General features: G+C 38.9%; 2 protein-coding genes across 7 annotated transcripts in view; one reads left to right on the top strand and one right to left on the bottom strand.

Annotated features, from left to right (window-relative positions):
* The window catches only part of LYRM4 (LYR motif containing 4), a 124520-nt gene that overhangs the window by 72237 nt on the left and 29772 nt on the right, over nt 1–22511 (bottom strand). Inside the window, exon 2 of one of the 2 annotated variants that reach the window (XM_077770053.1) lies at nt 17163–17199. The exons of the other annotated variant lie outside the window; for it this stretch is intronic. Within the exon in view, the coding sequence (XP_077626179.1) occupies nt 17163–17199 (37 nt within the window). The remainder of the gene's footprint in view (nt 1–17162; nt 17200–22511) is intronic. 2 annotated transcript variants of the gene reach the window in all.
* The window catches only part of FARS2 (phenylalanyl-tRNA synthetase 2, mitochondrial), a 608095-nt gene continuing 596110 nt past the window's right edge, over nt 10527–22511 (top strand). For all 5 annotated transcript variants that reach the window (XM_077770046.1, XM_077770045.1, XM_077770049.1 and 2 more), the window contains exon 1: nt 10527–10814. The gene's annotated coding sequence lies outside the window, so the exon portion shown is untranslated. The remainder of the gene's footprint in view (nt 10815–22511) is intronic.

Consider the following 22511-nt stretch of genomic DNA (forward strand, 5'->3'; position numbering starts at 1 on the left):
GTTTCTCATCATATAGTTATATAAAAACACTGTTATACTTAGGAATATGCTTCTTTAATGCTCTAAATGACATATTTAATTTTGTTCAAATGAAACTCTTTCAAAATACCTCCAAAATCTTGTTAAAATGTCATAATTGTGTGTAAAACTTGAGGATGGCAGTATGGAGGGAAAATATGGAAGCATGCTAATACAGGCACATCACCAATAACTGAGAGAGGGCTACTGAGGTCTCCCATTTCCCTGTGTTTAGGGGAGCAGTGCTCTTGACAGCTGTGACCATTGCTGAAATGTGAGTTGTGGCACAAAAACTTACAGAAGATTTTAGAAATTTCTCAACCCTATATTTTATTGCTAGTTAATATAGCTTCTTAGGGCCTTCTTTAAATGTCATAGCTGATGTATTCTTAAGGATCTCAGAGGGAAGTTTTCCTGGTAATGCCAATGGCAGTCAGGAATAATCACATCCTTGCTTGGAATGAAATCTCCTGACCAGAAAATCCTACCCCTGTTCACCAGGATGATTGCTTTTTAAGCATCACCTGCCTCTTTAAGAGCATAATTCAGTGATACACAAGCTCTCTGGTGCCAACACAATTATCATCCAAGTGAAGGATGCTTGCTTAATTTATTTACCTCTAGAGCCAGACTCCCATATTGTCTTGTTATTCATGCTGTTTCTGTCCTACTGCTCTGGCTTGAGGGATATTTTACTTAAGTGTTTTCTTCAATCATTTTAGCTATCCTTATCAAATATATCCTTATGGTGCCAGGTTCTTTCAATGACTTAAAAATATAAAATCCGATGAGAGTCTTCAGATAGCTCCAACTTATCTTCTTTGAATAGTTTGAGGGGATAAAGGACAAGTTATCACACTATAGGGTCTGCTTTCTATTATTCTAAACAAATCAGGTCAAATGCACTGATTATTTATTATTATTTACTATAATTATTAGAAAATGAAGATAGTCTTCAAGAAACATACTAGACCCTGCACCTTCCTTAAGACTGTCATTTTGAGAGATGATAATGTATTCCAAGGATGGTGTCTTTGTTCAAAGGATTTCGAAAGCCACTCCTCGCCTTGGGTTCCTGCTATACCCCCACATGCCACCACTTTTCACTATGGACTTAATTGTTTGAGAATGTCTGTCTTCCCCTAAGATTGTCAGCAGCTGAGGAGTAAGGACTGAAATTGTCTATTCATCTTACATCCCTGTTGTCCCACAGAGCACCTGGCAACATAGTAGGTATTCAATATTTATTGAATGAATAACATATATTCTTTTGCATATTGTCTGTGTTGTCAAAGTTTCATCCTGTGAGGGTAGATTTACCTTTCTGAAAAGTCAAAAGTGATTCAGAGTCAAGTTGGAAGAAAGAGGCCATGCTACAACTCAATTTTCTTATGTGAATTGGAAACTGAAACAGATGGCAATTCTGAAAAGGAAGTTTATTGAAGTAAACAGGCAGGTCCTCAAGGCAAATAATTTAAAGAGTAACACTTGGATGGAGAAATTCCCATGTGATTCTTAAAAAGTCTTGGTTCAGGATTCCTTTTTTTTTTTTTTAAGTTTATTTATTTTGAGATAGTGTGTGCAGGGGAGGGACCGAGAGAGAGGAAGAGAGAGAATCTAAGAATCCCAAGCAGGCTCTGTGCACAGAGCCCAATATGCGGCTCAAACTCACGAACTATGAGATCATGACCTGAGCTGAAATCAATAGTTGGATGCTTAACTGACTGAGCCACCTAGGTGTCCCAGAATCATTGTTCAGGATTCTTAAGTATTAAAAAAAAAAAAAGCTCCTGAAAGTGAACTCCTTATTTTCTGCACAAGTAGTGTGTGTGTTTGTGTGTGTGGAAATGAAACATACAAAAACATACAAAATCATCTGTATCCACCTTTCTTAAATGGACACGTAAGCGTGGACAGACCTCATATTCTGGCAATCTGTGAGTGTGTAAAAGGGGCCCAAAATACATTTAGCCTTTCCATCTTGGCTTCCTGCTCCCATTTCCCTTCCATTTCTCTACATCTCAGACTGAAGCAAGGCCCCAGTTCACAGAGAACAGGAAAGAGACAATGTTGCGCTTTCTCTGGCTCACATCTTCCTTGGCAGTGATAGTGTACTGGTGTAAATGATCTTTCCCCTAATGCCTTTGGTGGGTAGAACTTTGGAGAGATGCAAAAATGGGGACAGAGTTAAAAGACAACCCGGATCAACTCAGGGGTGAACAATGTCAACATATGGTTGGGAGTGAGATATGTTGAGGGTGGGAGCATCACTGTGAAAAAGCCGGAAACAAGCAGCCTTGGCCCGATAAGATAACGTTAACCTTGATTCAGAGTCTCAGCCTCCTTCTACAACCACCGTTCTTTATTCAATTGCTATAAATGCCAACTTTTAATCCAAATGGATGTACTGCAAAGCTGATCTACCTAGAATTTGTTCTTTATAAAAAACAACAAACAAACCTGACCTATAACTTCTACATGGTAAAGCACTTACATCATTAATGAATCAAATTGTCTTTGTTATGACTGCAAGTAATTCCTTTTTCTGGTAACTTCTAAAAGGGAAAAGTGAATGTATTCACATTTAGCATTAATATTAATCACTTCAAGAATGAGAAGAAAAGCCTAAACAAATTTAAACCCCAACATCATTTTCAGGACAGTCCAAAGAAGGTGAAAGTCAGAAAAAAAAAGTTGTGTTTTTTTTTTTTTTTAAAAAAAGATTATGTAGAAAAGAGATTTTATGTATTTCCTGTGAAATGACAGGCTGGAGGAATCAACACTGAGCACTGCAAAGCAAGTTGCATTCTACGTTTAGTAAACATGGTCCTGAAAGTGTGCTTGACAGCCCGCTTGGTCACCTAGTCTGCCTCTGCCTCTTAACTGTCATGGTCACTGTCTTGGTCCACTTATGCTGCTTTAACACAACGCTGTACACTGGGTGGCTTCTGAAACAACAGGCATGTAGTTCTCACAGTTCTGGAGGCTGCAAGTCTGAGATGAGGTGTGAGCACAGTCAGGTTCCAGTGAGGGCCCTTTACTGGCTTGCAGGCTGCTGATTTCTCCTTCTGTCTCACATTTTGCAGAGCAGAGAGAGGAAGCAAAGTCCATCAGGACCCTTATCAGGGTACTAATCCCATCCACAAGGGTTCCCTCCTTAAGATGTCATCTAATCCTAATTACCTCCCAAAGTCTCTACCTTCTCATATCATCACATTAGGAGGTATAGGGTTTCCACCTATGCTTTTGGGGGCACACAATCATTCAGTCCCTTACAGATGCAGAGAACCATTTTGCAACTACCATGAAGACAGCTGGCCAGTAATCCAGGCCAGTGTCTCACAGCACCAAAGTGGCTACAGATCTTCATATGCATGCTCAGCTAATTCTACTCAAACTGTCTGCTGGAGCCACCTTTTCACCGCTTTTCCTTTTAGGACTCTGCCTGTCTAATGCTTCCTGAACACTTGTATTTCTCCATCATGCTTCCTAGGCTCCTGCTGCTGCTTACGTAAACACCCTGAAAACACAGAGCCACCAGAACAGCCTCAGTTGGGACATGTGTACATATACATGAAGACTTGTCTTTTTGTCTACACTGGCTCTGTGCTTCTGAAAGCAAAACTGGCAGGTCATTCTCCCCTTCCTTACAACACACATGCCCTTACAACACACCGCACTTCCCAACACTTCCTCCAGACATTCCCCAAAACACGACCTCAGTTAAGAATTTATGAGATCAGGGTACCTGGGTGGCTCAGATGGTTAAATGTCTGACGTCGGCTCAGGTCGTGATCTCACAGTTCATGAGTTTAAGCCCTGCATCAGGCTGTCTGCTGCACAGAGCCCACTTCAGATCCTCTCTCCCCGTGTCTCTGCCCTTCCCATCGTCATGTGCTCTCTCTCTCTCTCAAAAATAAGTAAATATTAAGAAATATTTTTTAAAAAAGTTATGAAACTCGAAAAAGAAAAGATTATCAGAGTGCTATTTCCAGTAAAGACTTCCTTTTCAAAGGTTTCCTCCAAATAGAGTGAGGCAGCTGCCTCTGTCCGAATCCTGTTTCGCCCGTCTAGAAGGGCATCGTGCCTTGATCCCAGTGGGCAGGCTACCATCATTTTGATGCCTTACATTTATAGCGTGTCATGGTTTTGAAAGACAACTCTCTCATACCTGTATCACCTTTTCTGACCCAGAGAGAAATAGGAGCTGAAAAGAATAAAATGGGTGGATTGAAAGAATCTTCTCTGGTTATACTTCCCTGCCACAGAGGATTAAAATAAAGTGAGTTCTTTTTAAAGAAGAGAGTTTCCTGGCAGTTCAAATTTGCTGTTTCTAAGCTGGTAAAGCATGGATTTGCACATGTACACACACTTGTGTGTGCATGGCCACCTACCCTTATAAGATTAGAAAATGACTTATTTTCATGATTGAGAGCATGCTCTTACTGATTTCTTCTCCTTGAGAAGTAAATGCACGATTGAAAGAAAAAGGGGGGAGCAAACATCCCTCAATAATTCCAAGTCTGGGTCCAAGTTGATAATTGTTTTTAGTTGTGATAAAACATTTAAAATATAAGATTTACCACTTATTTAGAAAAATGTATTCATACATTTTTATAAAATTGGGGTTAATTATACATAAAACTTATCATTTAAACCATTTTTTAAGTATACAGGTCTGTGGCATGAAATACATTCACACTGTTGTGCACCATTACCACCAGCCATCTCTAGAACGTTTTTGACTTCCAGACTGAAACTCTGAACCCATTAAACAATAACTGTCCATTCCATCATTCTCCTTTTCTGTATCTATGAATTTGGTTCTACTAAATATGTCACATAACTGGAATCATATGAAATGTGTCCTATTGTGACTGCCGCATTTCCCTTCACATAATGTTTTCAGGGTTCATCCATGTTGTGGCATGTGCCAGTGCTTCATTCCTTTTTAAGGCTGAATAATATTCCTTCGTACATATAAGCCACATTTTGTTTATCCATTTATCCATCAATGGACATTTGGGTTGTTTCTACTTTGTGGCTATTGCAAAGCATGCTGCTGTGAACATAGGTGTGCAAGTATTTCTTTGAGACTCTGCTTTCAATTTTTGGTTATATATCCAGAAGTGGAATTGCTGGATCATACAGCAACTCTATGATTTTTTTTTTTTAAAGCAACAGACATACAAGTTGAGTTTTGTAATATCTTGCCTTTTCATGCTTATAATACACTTTTAGCTGTGGCTCTGTTTACCACATTAATTCCTTAGTGTGCTTAATCACAGGAGATGTGACTGTGTCAGATAGAGTCTTATTATGCCAGCCACACAGGCTAATTAATTTTCTTTACTTCTACCCACACATCACAGTTTCTTAGATAGACACAAACAAGCTAAGTCTTAATACAAAACTGCAAATGGTGATTCAGCTATGTAAGTAGATTTGTTTACGGGGCTAACCTGAGCATGAAAGCATTTTTCAGGAGATGGTTACTGATGAAATTCGAAGAGCCTATAATCCTAGAGGCCCCTATAGAGCCTCTGGATTATTCTGAAGTTTATATCACCTGCTTACTCCACTTTCTCTGAGGCTATCATGTACAGTGGTCCACTTGTGGCCAAACTGATCCTCTTCCCAAACTTGTAGCTATTATCTGCTCATGTCTTTTCTCTGACAACTTCGATATGTAGCTCAGTTTTCCTATCCACTAAGTCCTCTGCCAGCATCTTTAGGTCTCTTAGCATCTATACTAATGACCTTCCAAACCCCCTGCTTTATACCTATGATTCTCAAATCCAATGATGTTCAGTGCCTTCCTAATATCACCTACCCTTAGGTATGGACCTCACTGACATCAGGCAAGCCCCAGACCTTGATTCGATCTCCCATCCTTCTGCTCTTCCCAAGTGGTCACCCCGAGCTTGCTCTTCCTCAACATGGCCTCTAGTTGGTTGGTTTCTCCCATTCTCATAGCTCACCTGACACTTCTAGTCCCAAAGTTGTGCTCTTGGGCATGGTGACTGGTCACTGCAGTGATGCTAGTGTGGGTGCCCTTGCTTCATCTGACTTCTACTGCTGCATGCTCCTTGCCAACCTTAGCCTGGCAGATGGCACTAACCTCTCTATCTGCTTCCAAATGTTGCAAAACGGGGCTGATTGATCTTGCTGCTAAAGTGTGTGTTCGACTTTATCTCTGTCATCTCGTTGCACAATTACCCTCGTAAGAATTGTTAATGCCCNACAACCCTTTTCACATTTCTCTCTTCAAGCAATCCATCTCAATCCCACAACCTAAATTTTATGCAGTTTTGCTCTCTAAATTTTTTCAAATAATTGAGACCCTGTAAGATAAATGATTTTTAGTGCCAAGAAAAACAAAAGTATAAACGTTTATTTTTTTGAGAGAGAGAGTGCATGCAAGGGAAGAGCAGAAACAGGGAGACAGAAGATCTGAAGCAGGCTCCTCACTGAGAGCACAGAGCCCAGTGTAGGGCTGGAACTCATGAACTTCGAGATCATGACCTGACCTGAAGTTAGATGGAGGCTTGACTGACTGAGCCACCCAGGCACCCCAAAACTTGTTTATATATTTCATTACATATTAGAAGTCTTTTTAATAGTCCCAAACACAAACCAGCTTGAAAGATGAATGACAAAGTAGAAAAAAGAAAATGTGAGCTTCTTCAATTTCTCCTTCTTTGTCTCAGAATTGTCATATGTGTCTTTTTATCAATTCTCTTCTCTTTCTCTTCTCTAACAGTATTTGAGACTTCTTTAGGAAAACCACTTTCCCCTGGTTGCTTTGGAACCTTGCTCCATTAATTTTTTCCTACTCTTTATTGTGCCTTCAATCATTTCTTTTGGATTAGCTCCTTTCTCTTAGTCAAATAATAAAATCTTTGCACCTTAAAAAAAAATCACTCCCCCTCCAAAATCCCAGATGGATCCATCTACCTATTCCCCCAATTCTCAAACAGTTCTCCATTCTCTCCTGCTCTTCTCTACCAAGCTTCTCTTCCAAAGCTGGTGCCTCTGCCTCTTGGCCACCAGCTGGCCCTGCTGATTTTGTTCTCTTCCATTAAGCTGCTCTCAGAAATACAAATGGCTTTCCAATTGCCTCTTCCAGCCTCCTGATGAGCTCTCTATAAGTAATGGACACAGGCAAACATTATGCTTGGAAACTCTGTTCTGAAAGCTCTTCTCAACCTCTTCTCTCTGCCTGCTCCCTCTAGGTAACAGAACCCAGTCTCAGGGGTTGGCATCCTATTGGATGACTTCCAAACTTAGGTCTCCTGCTTTAAGTGGCCTCTGAGCGCTAGGTCTGCATTTTTGCTGTTTACTGGACATACCTAGAAGGTATAATGCCGGCATCTTTGACTCAGTATGAGTTAAGGAGAACATTTCTTTCCTTCCCCTGGGTCCACTGTTCCTGACTGCTAACAGTAGTCCCATTGAACAAAGAAACAAATAAAGCACATACACACAGACACACACAGTTGTACTGATTTAACAAATGGACTTTAGCAATAAAAAGGCAGCTCAGATTGGTGACCAGTGCCCTGACAGGGAATTGGGTGGTATCTACTTCAGGTCCTGAAAACTCAGGTATTCTTTTTCTTTTGTTATTAAAATGGAGACAGGTATTATTAATTAATGTGACATTTCTAAAACCCTAGGATGTTGTGTAGAAATAACAGAAACTTGAATTAAACCAATAGTATTAATATTCTGGAATAGGTTTAGGGGTAAGTATAGTAACTGGTTTTGTAATGACTATTTTTGTGTTGTTATAGCTCATCTTTAAGACGTTTGGAGAGTTTGAAAGCAGCAGCTATATTAGATTAGTAACTGCTTTTTAAATTGGCTAGGAAAATAAAATTTAGCTTTTAATCAATGCATAAATGCTTAGCAAAGATCCACTTTAAAGTTTCAATTATTGCATATATAAGATTAATAAATTGATCATTGAGAATAAACTTATCCATGGCCATGAGACTCCCGGATATTAAAGGGTAATTGATACTTTAGAGGTATATCACACATGTCTCTTTTTGTCTTAAGAATGGTTTGGAGAATGGCGCTTGGGTGGCTCAGTTGGTTAAGCGTCTAAGTTTCAGTTCAGGTCATGATGTCACATTTTCATGACTTCAAGTCCCACCGTCTCTTTCTCAATATAAGTACATAAAAGTTTAAAGAAATAAAAAAATGATTTAGAGCCATGGTTTTATCTAGGACAGTCCAGGTGCTCAGAACACAGCCTTGGGCATGTGTATTTAAAAAAAAATTCTTTTTCTTTCTTTCTTCCTTCCCCTTCCCGTTCCTGTTCCTCTTCCCTTCCCTCCTTTCTTTTTGCAAGAGAAAAAAAGCACAAGCAGGGGAATGGCAGAGGGAAAGGGAGAGACAGAATCCCAAGCAGGCTCCCTGCCTAGTGTGGAGCCTGATACGGGGCTTGATCTTACAGCTGTGAGATCATGACTTGAGCTGAAACCAAGAGTTGGGCATTTAACCAACTGAGCCACCAAGGCACCCCAGGCATATCTATTTTAAAAAGGTAGTTCCAAGATGCAATCACTGTTTAGATTCTTCCTTTAATTAGCATAGTATAGTAACCAGTTAAATTACTAGTCACTTAAGTTATGAATCAAATCACATTTTGTTTGATATAGATGGACCTCCTGTATTCTTTAGCTGAAATGCAATTAATTTTCAAACAGGCCATAGCCTAAGAGTGGGGAACATGTTATGTTATATAGAGATTTTTTTTTAATTACAGAAAGATTTAGTCTGCATGTGTATTTTATTTTTATAATCTAGTGTTTGCCACATAAAGTTGTAGTAATTATACTAAAAGCATAAATCTTTGATTTTAAGTGAGACTACCTGGTATACACATACTATTTCATTCTTCTGGTATAGTTTCCATGTAGGGAAACCGTACCAATGTGCATTTATTTAGAAAGGCATTTGGGAACAGGGTCGCTCGTTGGCTAATCTGCAGCTTATGGGCCAATGGCCACAGGAAAGACAGAATATAAAATATGTTGCTTTGTCATTTCTGCCCTTTCCTGTGATGTATATTATGCTTTCTATCCCTGCACAGCATTCCCCATCTGCTTTGGGGCAGGAGTTTTAAATACCGAAATGTGGGATTTTGCAGTTTTGAGTGGCATGAATTGTTTCTTTTTAGCTTCAGTGAAAATATGTTATATTGTGTCTGGCATATAAGAAACAAATGAATAGCTGCTGCTATAAATAATAATAATTATTAGAATGATTATTATCATCATTATTATATTTGGAACTATTATTTAGTGAAGTAAAGGTTTTCCATCCAAAAGGGATCAACATGCACCAATATAATAATTCTGTGAGATCCTGGTTGTTAGAAAACATCTGGAGAACAAGCCTACCATGGAGTCAATCTCTGCTAAGCGTATACAATCTCCTACATAGGTTTCACATCAGAATTCATTTCTCTTTATCCCACACCCTACTTCCCCTCTCTTCAGATCCACTAAATCAAGTGTGTGGTACAAAAGGGGTCATTTCTCATCTTTTGACTACATGACCAGAAATAAACAAAATATGCAGGAAAATGAATATGACAATGAAGTATGAAAGCCTGATCTTATTTAAAACTCTGCTTGAATTGCTAAAAATAATAAAAATCAAGACTTCTTTCTCTCCTTGTGTATCAAAAGCTTTTATGGAAGGCACTAAAGAGGAAATCTAGTCCATTTTCTTGTTTTCAGACTCACCTTCACTGACGACAAATGATTTTTCATACCTTATTTTTAATGTCCACATTATAGGGCCTGTGTATTAGAATAAACAAATTCCAGAAATCTAAAGCAGGATACAAATGGCGAGTGGTGTGTAATTCCACAATAAAGGGGTTCAAATTTATAACTGAGATCATCTCTCTCCCTTCTGCAAAAGAGCTGTCTCTTTAAATGAAAAAAAAAAAAAAAAAAAAAAAAACTGTACTTTTTTTTCTCCTTTTAGAAGGCAATAGATATTAAATAACCTAGTGTTCACACTTCTATTAAGGCTTGATTTTACTCTGAGGAGATGTTAAAACCCTACAAAAACAAAAAGGACTTGCTTGTATTTTATAAAGATCAACCATATTAACATTTTAATAAACTAATTTAAGCCATCTGGTATTTAGAAAATGGGTCTGGTTCTCCAAAGAAAATAAACAAAATATAAAGAACTCTTGAGTTTGTGTTTTTTTTTTCCTTCTTTTAAAGGAAAAGGAGACTCTTGATCATCTGCCCTGCCATTGAGGGATCACCAATGATTCCCTCATTCCCCCATCAACCCCGAGAAGCGCCCACTGTGGTTCAGGCACTATTCTAGGCTGTCATGTGAAAGAAACAGTCTGCTCTTAAGACGCTTCCAAAGGGCAATCCATAAACAGATGATCTGTGCAGATACTAGCAGAACAACGGGAGCCGTGTGGAAGCACAAAAGAGCTATGTGATCGCGTCAGACCTCTAAGTAAAACGTGAAGGGCCCTCTCTCCGGAGGAAGCCCAGGCATGGGGGGCAAGGTCCAACGGCTCGTTGTCTCTTGTTTATCTCTGCAGCTTTCATAACCCTTGCCTCTCTTCACCAGTGCCCTTGCCTTCCCCCGGCCTACCCCTTCTTGCTCCTTGGAAGCCTCACGTCGAACTGCACCTTGCTCCCACCTCCCACCCCGTGCGTTCTGTGGCCTCATTACAGCAGTGTCCTACACTGGTGCCTCCGGGACTACGTCTGTGTCATCACCACTGAACTCCTAAAGCCCGGGTGAGTCTGGCATGGAGGACTGATATTTGTTTAATCAATTATGGGGTGAATGGACGAATGAGGCAAGGTGCGTCTGTTGGTGACTAAAGGGTGACTGAATGCTGGTCCCACGCTCAGGGCCATGGGAACAGATGGCTGGTTGAGCCTGGGGGGCAGCGTGGTGGAGGGAAAGAGCACAGGCATTGGAAATGGCTCTAACAGGGACTTTCCTATGAGAACAGAGCTGGTCTTTCTGATAAGAGTCTAAGCTTCTGGAGAAAGACTTACAGATAACGGGAAGAGGTGGGTTTCCACTGAAATATGAAGTAAATACAAACACACACCTACTTTGTCAAAGATGAGCTGTGTAAGGCCCCCAGTTCAATACCTGACACAGAGCAGGCCCTCAATACAGCAAAATCGAATCTTGTATACGATACAATACGAAACACAATACCACTGAGTCTCTGCCCATATGGAACCTAGCATCCAGTAGCAGAGACAGAAAGTGGATCCCTAAGATCACACGGCTGGTAAGCGGCGGGACAGAGGCCTCCAGAAGGCTTGTTTGGTTACAATGTCTGTGCTCAGGGGAGAGGGAACGACTGGAGGCAGACTTGAGAGTTGTCTTCAAGGGGGCAGATGTGTCATAGTGGTGGGTGTGATTGCAGGGAAAGGAAGGGCCAGCAAAGGAGACTGGGACAGGCTTGGCGAGGTGGGAGGCAGGAGTGAGGACGCCAGCCATGCAAAGGAGTCAGAGCGGTCAGGCATTGCTAGGATGTCTACCTGGACGAGGGCACACACACTGTTTGTGGCCCTTAGGAACCGAATTGTGTGTGCAGGAGCTGGCATATGGTTGGGATGACAGCAGTTGAGGTGTAAAAGGACGGCTGGGAAGTGGAACTTGCTGAGTGTAAATGGCCCTTACAAGCAAAAGGGAAACAAGCTGGGAAGGGGCTTGAAATGGGAGCAAAGAAGCCAAAGCATATCTGTGCAGGGGGTGGGGGTGGGGTGGGGGACAGAAATGTGTGCTTTAGGGAGGGAGCGGTGGAGCCAGCAGGGGGAGAGGAGAGGTTTCTGGAGAGCAGGTATCTGAAGGGGATGAGCAGGCTTTCAGAGGCGGAGATGGAGATGGTGGGGACTAAGGAAAGTAGGACTGCTGATGTGGATAAAATTAATGGGTGCTTCTTCATGGGGTAAAATGTAGGGAGTGGAGGATTTTCTGGCCTGGGAAGTTTGATTAGGACAAAAATGTCTACTTAGTTGATAGATGGTAACTAGGACAAGGGAATATCATTTCGGACGAAGTTAACTGTACCCCTACCTCTGTTTTATACTAAAACAAATTCTACACATATCACAAATTAGACATAAAAAAGCACCAGGAGGAAATGCAAGAGAATTGTGGAATCTTGGAATGGGAATTTGGTGTGATATAAAATTTAAAGACAAAAAGGTAAAGAGTTAACTGCATAAAAATGAAAATCTTCTGTATAAAACATGTAGTAAGCAAGGCCAAACAATAAATGACAAATGGGGGAAATATATTTATGATATGCATGAAAGGAAACCAAAAAACACTGAATACATTAACATAGAAAAGAGACAGAGATAGTAGCATACATAAACTATCTTTACCTTGACCTGTAACTAAACAGATACCACCTTTCAGAAATCAGATTGGTATAGATGAAGATGTTTGATATTCTCGGGGCTGCAGAGTGTGAAAATAGGGTTTTGCTGGATGGTAGCGAGCTGGGCAATGTGCGAATGCTGGTCTGTGTTTTCAATGCCCACATTCTTGACTCAGCTCTTCTCCCTCTAAGTCTTTATTCGACATGAAGACAAGTACAGGAATGTCCACTGCCACACTGCTCATGTGGCAACAGAGCTGAGATCGGTGTACATGTCCATCAGTAAGGGGCCATTTAGTTAAATTACAACAGATCACACTGTGGAATACTATTCAGCCACGAAAAAGGAAAACAAGGTTGTATGTTCTGATATGGGAGAATACATTATGTTGAGTGGGGGGAAAAAGAGACTGTAAAAGAGTATTTTTTAGTGTAATGTCCTCTGTTTTAAACAGAAAAGAGTACGTACACACACACACACACACACACACACACACAAACAAAACAAAACAANTTTAAATGAACAGGAAATTTCTGGAAGGCTATATAAGATTCTTAACGTGGGAAAATGAGATTTACAGTTAGGAGAAAGAGTGAGAGCAAATTTCTTCTTTTAAGTGTTTTTATATTGAAAATGTGATATTTTGATTAAAATAAGTAAAGAGATGTAAATGGCTGAAAGATCAAGTTGTCCAACTTGCAAATCACAGGGGGTTATTGGTTGTGTTCTGTGCCCATTCATTCTGATATTTGGTAGTGATCACCACACCAAGTAGATCCTTAGGAGCTAGGGCTCACAGTCTGTGTGAATCCTGGTCCCTTACTTATTAGTAAGCAACAGTGGGTACCTAAATAACTGCTTTAAACTTTAGTTTTCTCATCTCATAGTACTGGTTGAAGGACTAAATGAGATAGTGCATGTAAATCATTTAGCATATAAAGTGCTCAATAAATGTGATCTAGTATCATTATTAATAAAGCTCTTTCATCTTACAGTATGCTATTGCCTTATTATATAGAATTCTTACTTGACTGGTGCCTTGCAGATTATAAAACATTCTATCTTAGTTTTCACAGCAGCCCCAGTTTTACTGAGTTTCAGAGAAATTAAGTAGTTAGCCTAAGATCAAAATCTAGGATTTAAAAGCAGATCTTCTGACTTCAAGGGTTTTCTCCCGTTTGATCACAGCTGTCTGAAGACCAATAAGCCCACAAGCCCCTATATTTTGACATGTGCTAATAAGGCTGATTGTGAAATCCTAGGCATTGTGAACCATGGAGCTCCACATTATTTCGTATGATACTTTGGAAAGAGGAAACCAAAATGCTGTTTAGAACACCATTCTGTTGGTGGCTTACAACTTTCCTTAACAAGATTTAAGTACATCTGTCTACACGGTTAGTGGTGATAGCACAAAAAGTTCAAAAAGCACAGAAAAGAAAAAAATTCACAAAGATGGCTAAATCACCTGTCCAGAAAAAAATCAATACATGCTTCATTTGCTCTATGAATAGGATTACTGTTGTCCCAAATTTAGGCATTTTCATTATAGTACTACTGTGTTCAGTAATTCTTTATATAACAGAAGTTGATCTGACCCAAAGAATTTTTTTCCTGAACTAGAAAAGTAGGCTGATATTGGCATCTTCATCTAGCAGACAAGACAAAGAATTTATGGAATTTTCTCAAGGTCCTTCGGTGAGTTAAGGGCCGAAGCACTGGAGTTTAGTTGCTTGCTTTCAAATTTGCCTCAAATACCACATACCAAGATCTCACTCTTTCTTGCTCTAATTTTTTCATGAGACTTTCCTGGAATAAGTTCTGAGTGTATTTTGGAATAATAAAGTATTACACTGAGTACACAGAGTAGACAGTACTGGAGTCTCAGTAAGTTCTTTAATAGACTAAAAATAATTGATTTCTTTACTTTTTTTAAAAGACAGTTTGGTTCAAACTGAGAATGCATTTTTTTTTTTAAACAGCTGTGACTTCTTAATGCTCTCCTTATGTATAAATGTATTTTAGCACAATGTAACTCTGCTTAGGAAAAGTCAACTTAGAAGAAAGTTCTTTTGGTATTCGTAGTAGCACCATCTCTGTTCTGAACTATACTAATAAGGAATCAGTTAAATATGATGGCTCTAATAAGCTGTATATTGAAAATTAATTTAATGTTATTTATTTATTTGAAATCACTACACCTCTCAAACACACACACACACGCAGTATATAACTGACCACCTCTGATGTGAAAACTCAAATCCAGAAAACATCATTTAAAAATCAGTCATCTTCCTCTGACACCTTTGGAAACATTTTGGGTCAGACTCTTTCCCGGAACATAATGCAGTTAAAAATCTCTGTGCCACATCTCAGCTGCCCAAAAATGAGTACTTGGAAGGAAAGAAGCAGACAGTGTAAGTTAAAATTCTAATTTTTTTAATGGTGATGTGGAAGGACAGCTATTGGTTTAAGTGACCTCAAAATCCTAATCTTTTCTCCAGTAAAGGCTGCTGAGAATTTACTGGCCTGTTCCACCCTAAGTGAAAGAAAGATGAAAACATACCCAGATTGCAATTCCCATTGTGGGATGTTCCTGGTTAGAGTCCCAAAGGTCAAAATTGAGGGTCCTTTATCATGGTATATTCTAAGATCTTAAGTGTAAAAGATATATCAGAGCTGTGGACTGGTCAGTCTAGGTTCTCAAATTAGTCTTCCATAGTGTTAATATATTAAGTTACAACAACTGAATTGATGTAACTGATCAGGGAAATTCAAACCGAAGTGCCATTCCCCAAACTGGCATAACTAGAGTTACTAGTGTCTTAGTTATGGAGAACAAATGTGAGTTATTGATTATGAGAGGTTAAGTGTTCACTGTGTAAGGGGGATTACAACGGAAGCTGGAGGAACTAATTATGAATATAAAATACCCTAACTTTACTCTTGAGAAGTGAGAACCAGAGATGTGATCATACATATTTCTTATCAGCAAATGATGGAAAAGCTCCTAACAGAACTACTTACCAGAATTAAAGCTAGTGTCTAGAATTATGAAATGGTGTAATCAGAGTAGGCCCCAGAGAGCTTCTTGGAGAATGTGGTCTTGGATAACTTCATACTTCAATCTTGCAAACTGTTTTCTGAACCTGAGGCCATAGCTTCAAGAAACCCAGGTATCTTATGCAAAACTTTGTCTGTGTATGCATAGGTGTACATATTTCTGGGGAAAGGGTAAAGAGTTTTTATCACATATAAGACATTGTGTTTAAAACCTGCTTTGATCCCAGATTGCTGGGAAGATGGTGGAGTAGGAGGGCCCTAAGCTCACCTCCTCCCAGGGATACAACTAGATAACACATCAGTGTAAACAATCCTGAAGATGACCTGAAGACTGGCAGAGCAAACTCCATAGGTAAATGTAGAGAAAAGGCTGAAGAGCGTAGGTAGGGTGGAGACTTGGTGGGGAGCTAAATGCATCTGTTGGGCTCTCTCTGGGAGAAAGGGACTCCAGGGCACAAAGAGGGGAGAGAAAAGAGATCCCCACACCAGGGAAGGTGAATCCATATAACATTTGGCTTTGAAAGCCAGAGGGGCTGAATATTACAAGTTCTTACAACCACTGGAAACTTAAAACCTTCCATTTAAAAAATCAGCTGGCTCAGCTCTGGGGGAGCTGGGGAGGGAAATGAGTCCCTGCCCTTAAAGAGACAGCACAACAGCCCACAGAGATACTGCATAGAAGTAGCAGTTTGAAAACTGCCTGAGGCTTATAGAAGGGAGAGCTGTCCTGGAGGGAAAGAGATCCTAGGGGGCTAGCAGGTGCCATTTCCCTCCCCTGCTCCATAGCAGAACACCTGCAGGAACCAGTTACCTAACCTGCTAACACTCTCCTCCCCTCACCACTGTACTTTAGTGGATCTCCCCCTCCAGCCAGGCTTGACTCAGTCCCTGCACTGCAGGTCTGCTCTCCCAGAGGGTCTGTGCACAAACCTTGCACACACCGCTCATCCAGCCCCTGCCTGTTGCAGCTCCACTCCCTCCAATAGCTCTTGGCCAGACCCCATCCAACGTGGTGCCATGTTCCTGGTAGTGTGCATGCAGCCCCAAAAGGGGTCAGCACCAGTCCAAAGACACTCCTGCCCCTGAGAGAGGGAAAGATAACTACACACACCTGTCAGACTGTGGCCCCAGAGGCGGGCTGGGGGCAGACAACTACTCTGACTGCAGGCTCACCCACGAATGAAAGTTTCTCAGGGGACAACACAGGGAGAGTCCCCTGCAGTTTGGTGCTACAACATTGTGTACATGCCTGGTCTGACTCAACTCAAGCCTAGGACAGCCCGACTGGCCCACGAACACCACTGGAACCAAACACGCCCACAACGGGTGAAGATAACCACTTAAGGTGACTGGACTGAAGGAAAAAGCACAGCCGTAACAGCAGGGCACACACAACACATACACGAAGCACCCATGAAATGCCAAGTTCCGTGAAGAGGGGACACTTCAGTGCAGGGCACTACAGGATCTCTTCTCCATCAGGTCACTACTATCAAGAGCAGGAGATGTGGCTGAATTTCCTAACACAGAAACAGAGACAGACAAAATGAGGGGACAGAATATGTGCCAAATGAAAGAACAGAACAGAATCACAGTGAGAGACCTAAACAAAGCAGAGATAAGTCATATGTCTGATACAGAATTTAAAATAATGATCATAAAGACACTTACTGGACTCGAGCAAAGAGTGGAGAACATCGGTGAGACCCTTAACAAAGAGATAAAAAAACCAATCAGAGATGAAGAACACAATAAATGAAATTAAAAATACACTAGAGGGAATAAATAGTAGACTAGAGGAAGGAGAACTCAGCAACCTGGAGGGCAAAGTAATGGAAAGTAATCAAGATGAGCAGGTGAGAGAAAAACATTGTGCAAAATGAGAATAGATTCAGGGAACTCAGCGACATTGTCAAGTATAATAACATATGCATTATGGGGATCCTAGAAGGACAAGAGAGAGACAAGGGGATAAAAAATTTATTTGAAGAAGTAAGAGCTGAAAACTTTTTGAATTTGAAGGAGGAACAGAAATCCATACCCAAGAGGCACAGATATCTCCCAACTAAATCAAGCCAAGCAGATTCACACCAAGACACATAGTAATTAAAATGGCAAAAAGTAGTAATAGAGAATTTTAAAAGCAGCAAGAGAAAAGAAAATAGTCATATACAAGGAAAACTCCATAATTCTGCAGGCCAGAAGGAAGTGGCATGATATATTCAAAGTGCTGGGAGGAAAACTTCTGCAGCCAAGAAAACTCTATCCTACAAGTCTATCATTCGGAATAGAAGAAAAGTAAGAGTTTCCTGGACAAACAAAAGTTAAAGGAATTCATGATCTAGAGAAATCAACCCTATAAGAAATGTTAAAGGAGTGGAAAGAAAAGATTGTAAGTAAGAGTAAGAAAGGTAGGAATCAGAAAAGTAGTAAAAATAAATATAGCTATAAAAATCAGTCAAGGGACTCACAAAATGAAAGGATGTAGAGTATGACACTATAAATCTACAACGTGGAGGGGAGGGGAATAAAGAGGGAGTTCAAACTTACGGACCATCAACTAAACACAGAGTACTAGCTATATATAAAAGATGTTACATGCAAACCTAATGGCAACCACAAATGGTAAATGATATGCAAAATATAAAGAGAAAGAAATCCAAGTATTTCACTTACTTGTGGAAAAAAAGCCAACTTGTGGGGAGAGCAAGGGAAGAAAGGAACAGAGAAGATCCACAAAAATAAACACAAAACAATTTAAAAAACCCAAGAAAACAAGACTCATCTGTATGCTGTCCACAAAAGACTCATTTCAGACCTAAAAACACATACAGACTGAAAGTTAGGGGATGGAGAAACATCTATCATGCAAATGTATATGAAAGAAGGTGGAGGTAGCAATACTTGTATCAGACAAATGGACTTTAAAACAAAGAATGTAACAGGAGACAAAGAAGAACACTATATGATAATTGTGGGGACAATATAACAAGAAGATATAACAATTGCAAATATTTATGCACCAACATGGGAATACCCAAATGCATACAGCAGTTAATAACAACCATAAAGGAAGTAATCAATAGTAATGCAAGAATAGTAGGGAATTTAATACCCCACTTACATCGAAATGGACACATCATCCAACAGAAAAATCAACAGGGAAATAGTGGTTTTGAATGACACACTGGACCAGATGAATTTAAGATATATTCAGAATATTCCATCCTAAAACAGCAGAATACACATTATTTTCAAGTGCACATGGAACATTCTCCAAAACAGATCACATATTAGGCCACAAAACTAGACTCAACAAATTCAAAAAGATCGGTCATACCATGTACCCTTTTTGACCACAATAGTATGAAAACTAGAAATCTACCACAAGAAAAAATCTGGAAGGACCACAAATACATGAAGATTAGTAACATGTTACTAAAAAATGAATGGCTCAAAAAAGGAAATTGGAGAGGAAATAAAAAATACGTGGAAACATGGGTACCTGGGTGTCTCAACTGGTGAAGTGTTTGACTCTTGGTCTCAGCTCAAGTACTGATCTCAGGGTAATGAGTTCAAGACTAGTGCTAGGCTCCAAGCTGAGCATGAAGCATAGTTAAAAACAACAACAGAACATGGAGACAAATATAAATGAAAACACAACGGTCCAAAACCTTTGGGATGAAGCAAAAGATGCTCTAAGAGGGAAGTTTATAGCAATACAGGTCTACCTCAAGAAGCAAGAAAATACTCACATAAAACAACCCTACCTTATACCTACATGAGCCAGGAAAAGAATAAACAAAACACAAAACCAGTAGAATGAAGGAAATAATAAAGATTAGAGATAAATGAACTAAAAAACAAAAACAAAAAAAATGGAAAAGATCAATAAAACCAGGAGCTGGTTCTTTGAAAAAATCAACAAAATTGATAAACGTTTACCCAGACTCATCAAAAAACCAAAACAAAAAGAAAACACACAAAAAAAGAGAGGGGACTCAAACAAAGTGAGAAATGAAAGAGTAGAAATAACAAGTGGCATCACAGCAATACAAAGGATTTTAAGAGAATATTATGAAAAATTATATGCCAACAAATTAGACAACCTAGAAGAAAGGAATAAATTCCTTGAATTATATTACTTACCAAAACTGAAGCAAGAAGAAACAGTAAATTTAATAGACTGATTATCAGCAAGAAAACTGAATGGGTAATAAAAAAAACTTCCAACAAGCAAAAGCCCAGTACCAGATGGCTTCACAGGTGAATTCTACCAAACATTTAAAGAACAATCCATACTTATTTTTCTCAAATTATTCCAAAAAATAGAAGAGAAAGGAAAACTTCCAAATTTATTCTGAGGCCAGTATTACCCTGATACCAAAACCAGAATAAAGACACTACAAAAAAAGAGAACTAAAGGCCAATATCTCTGATAAATATAGATATAAAAATTTTCAACAAAGTATTAGCATGGAATCAACAATACATTAAAAAAAACCATTCACCATAATCAAGTGGGGCTTACTCCTGGGATGCAAGGATGGTTCAGTATTTGCAAATCAGTCAATGTGACATGTCCCATCAACAAGAGAAGGAATAAACTGTATGATCATTTCAAGAGATGCAGAAAAAGCATTTGACAAAGTACAACATTCATTCCTGATAAAAAATGTTCAACAAAGTAGGTTTTAGAGGGAACACACTTCAATGTAATAAAGGCCATATATGAAAAACCCATAGCTAATATCATATTCAATGTTGAAAAACTGACAGCTTTTCCCTAGGGTCAAGAACAAGAATATCCACTCTTATCAAATTTTTTTTTTTTTTTTTTACAAATAGTTTATTGTCAAATTAGTTTCCACACCACTCTTATCAATTTTATTCAATATAGTACTAGAAGTCCTAGCCACAGCAATCAGACAAGAAAAGGAATAAAAGGCATCCAAATTGGTAAGGAAGAAGTAAACATTTCACTATTTGCAGATGACATGATACTATATATAGGAAACCCTAAAGACGCCACCAAAAACTACTAGAACTGATAAAGGAATTCAGTATGGTTGTAGGATACAAAATGGATATACAGCAATCCATTGCATTTCTGTATACTAACAATGAAGCAGCAGACAGAGAAATTAATCCCATTTATAATTACATCAAAGATAATAAAATATATAGGAATAAGCTTCACCAAGAAGGTAAAAGACCTATACTCTGAAAACTATAAACCACAGATGAAAGAAATTGAAGATGACACAGATATTCCATGCTCATGGATTATAAGAACAATATTGTTAAAATGTTCATACTACCCAAAGCAATCTACAGATTTAATGCAATCTCTATCAAAATACTAATAGCATTTTTCACAGAACTAGAACAACAGTTCTAAAATTTGTAATGAACTACAAAAGTCCCTGAATAGCCAAAGCAATCTGGAAAAAGAAAAGCAAAGCTAGAAGTACCACAATTCCAGATGTCAAGTTATATTACAAAGCTGTTGTAATCAAAACAGTATTGTACTGGCACAAAAAGAGACATACAGATCAATGAAATGGAACAGAAAGTCCAGAAATAAACCCATGATGATATGATCAATTAATCTTGTAGGAATATGTAATGGGAAAAAGACAGTCTCTTCAATAAATGATGTTGGGAAAATTGGTCAGCTACAGGAAAAGTATGAAACTGGACCACTTTCTTATCCACACACAAAAATAAACTCAAAATGGATTAAGGATATAAATGTAAGACCTGAAACTATAAAAATCCTAGAAAAGAGCACAGGCGGCAATTTCTCTGACATCGGTCATAGCAACATCTTTCTAGGTATGTCTCCTGAGCCAAGGGAAACAAAAGCAAAAATAAATTATTGGACCTATTTCAAAACAAAACACTTCTGCACAGCAGAGGAAACAATCAATGAAACCAGAAGACAACTCTGAATGGGAGAAGACATTTGCAAACGACATATTTGATAATGGTTTAGTAATCAAAATATATAAAGAATTTATAAGACTCGGCACCCAAATAATAAATAATCCAATTAAAAATGAGAAGACACGAACAGACATTCTTCCAAAGAAGACATACAGATGGCCAACAGATATATGAAACGATGCTCAACATCATTCATTAGGGAAATGCAAATCAAAACTACAATGAGGTATTACCTCACACCTGTCAGAATGGTTAAAATCAACAATGCAAAAAACAACAAATGATGATGAGGATGTTGAGAAAAAGGAACCTTCATGCACTGTTGTTAGGAATTCAAACTGGTGCAGCTCCTGTAGAAAAGAGTGTGGGAGACTCTTTAAAAAATTAAAAACAGAACTATGTTTTGACCTAGTATGATCTAGTGATCGCACTAGGGCATATTTACCCAAAGAATACAAAAACACTAATTCGAAAGAATATATGCAGCATTATTTACAATAGTCAAATTATGGAAGCAGCCCAAGTGTCCATCGATAGATGAATGGACAAAGATGTGGCATATTTATGCAATGGAATATTATCGAGCCATTTCCAACAACATAGATCAATCTAGACTATAATGCCAAGTGAAATAAATTTGTCAGAAAAAGACAAGTACCATATGATTTCACTTATGGAATTTAAGGAATAAAATAAAGGGAAAAAAGACAAAAAAAAAACAAAAGACTCTTAACTAGGGAACAAACTGATAATTGCCAAAGGGGATGTGGGTGGGAGGAGGGTGAAGTAGGTAATGGGGATTAAGAGCACACTTCTCGTAACAAGCACTGAATACTGAACAGTACAACCAGCATTAGGGGCCTCCTGATATGCACAGGAAGAACATCATGGAACTAAAACAGTGCTCCTGCCAAAGTGATTATTCTGAGTGTAATAATGGAGAAAGAATCTCACATATTCAAATTAGGGAACATTCTAGACTATGTCAATATCATGAAATTTGCCAAAAAAAGAAAGAGGAACTTTTCTGTTAAAGAAGCCTGAAGAAACATGAATACAAAATGCAATGCT

Source organism: Crocuta crocuta, unplaced genomic scaffold (genome assembly GCF_008692635.1).
Source record: "Crocuta crocuta isolate KB4526 unplaced genomic scaffold, BGI_CrCroc_1.0 scaffold24, whole genome shotgun sequence".
Lineage (NCBI taxonomy): Eukaryota > Metazoa > Chordata > Mammalia > Carnivora > Hyaenidae > Crocuta > Crocuta crocuta.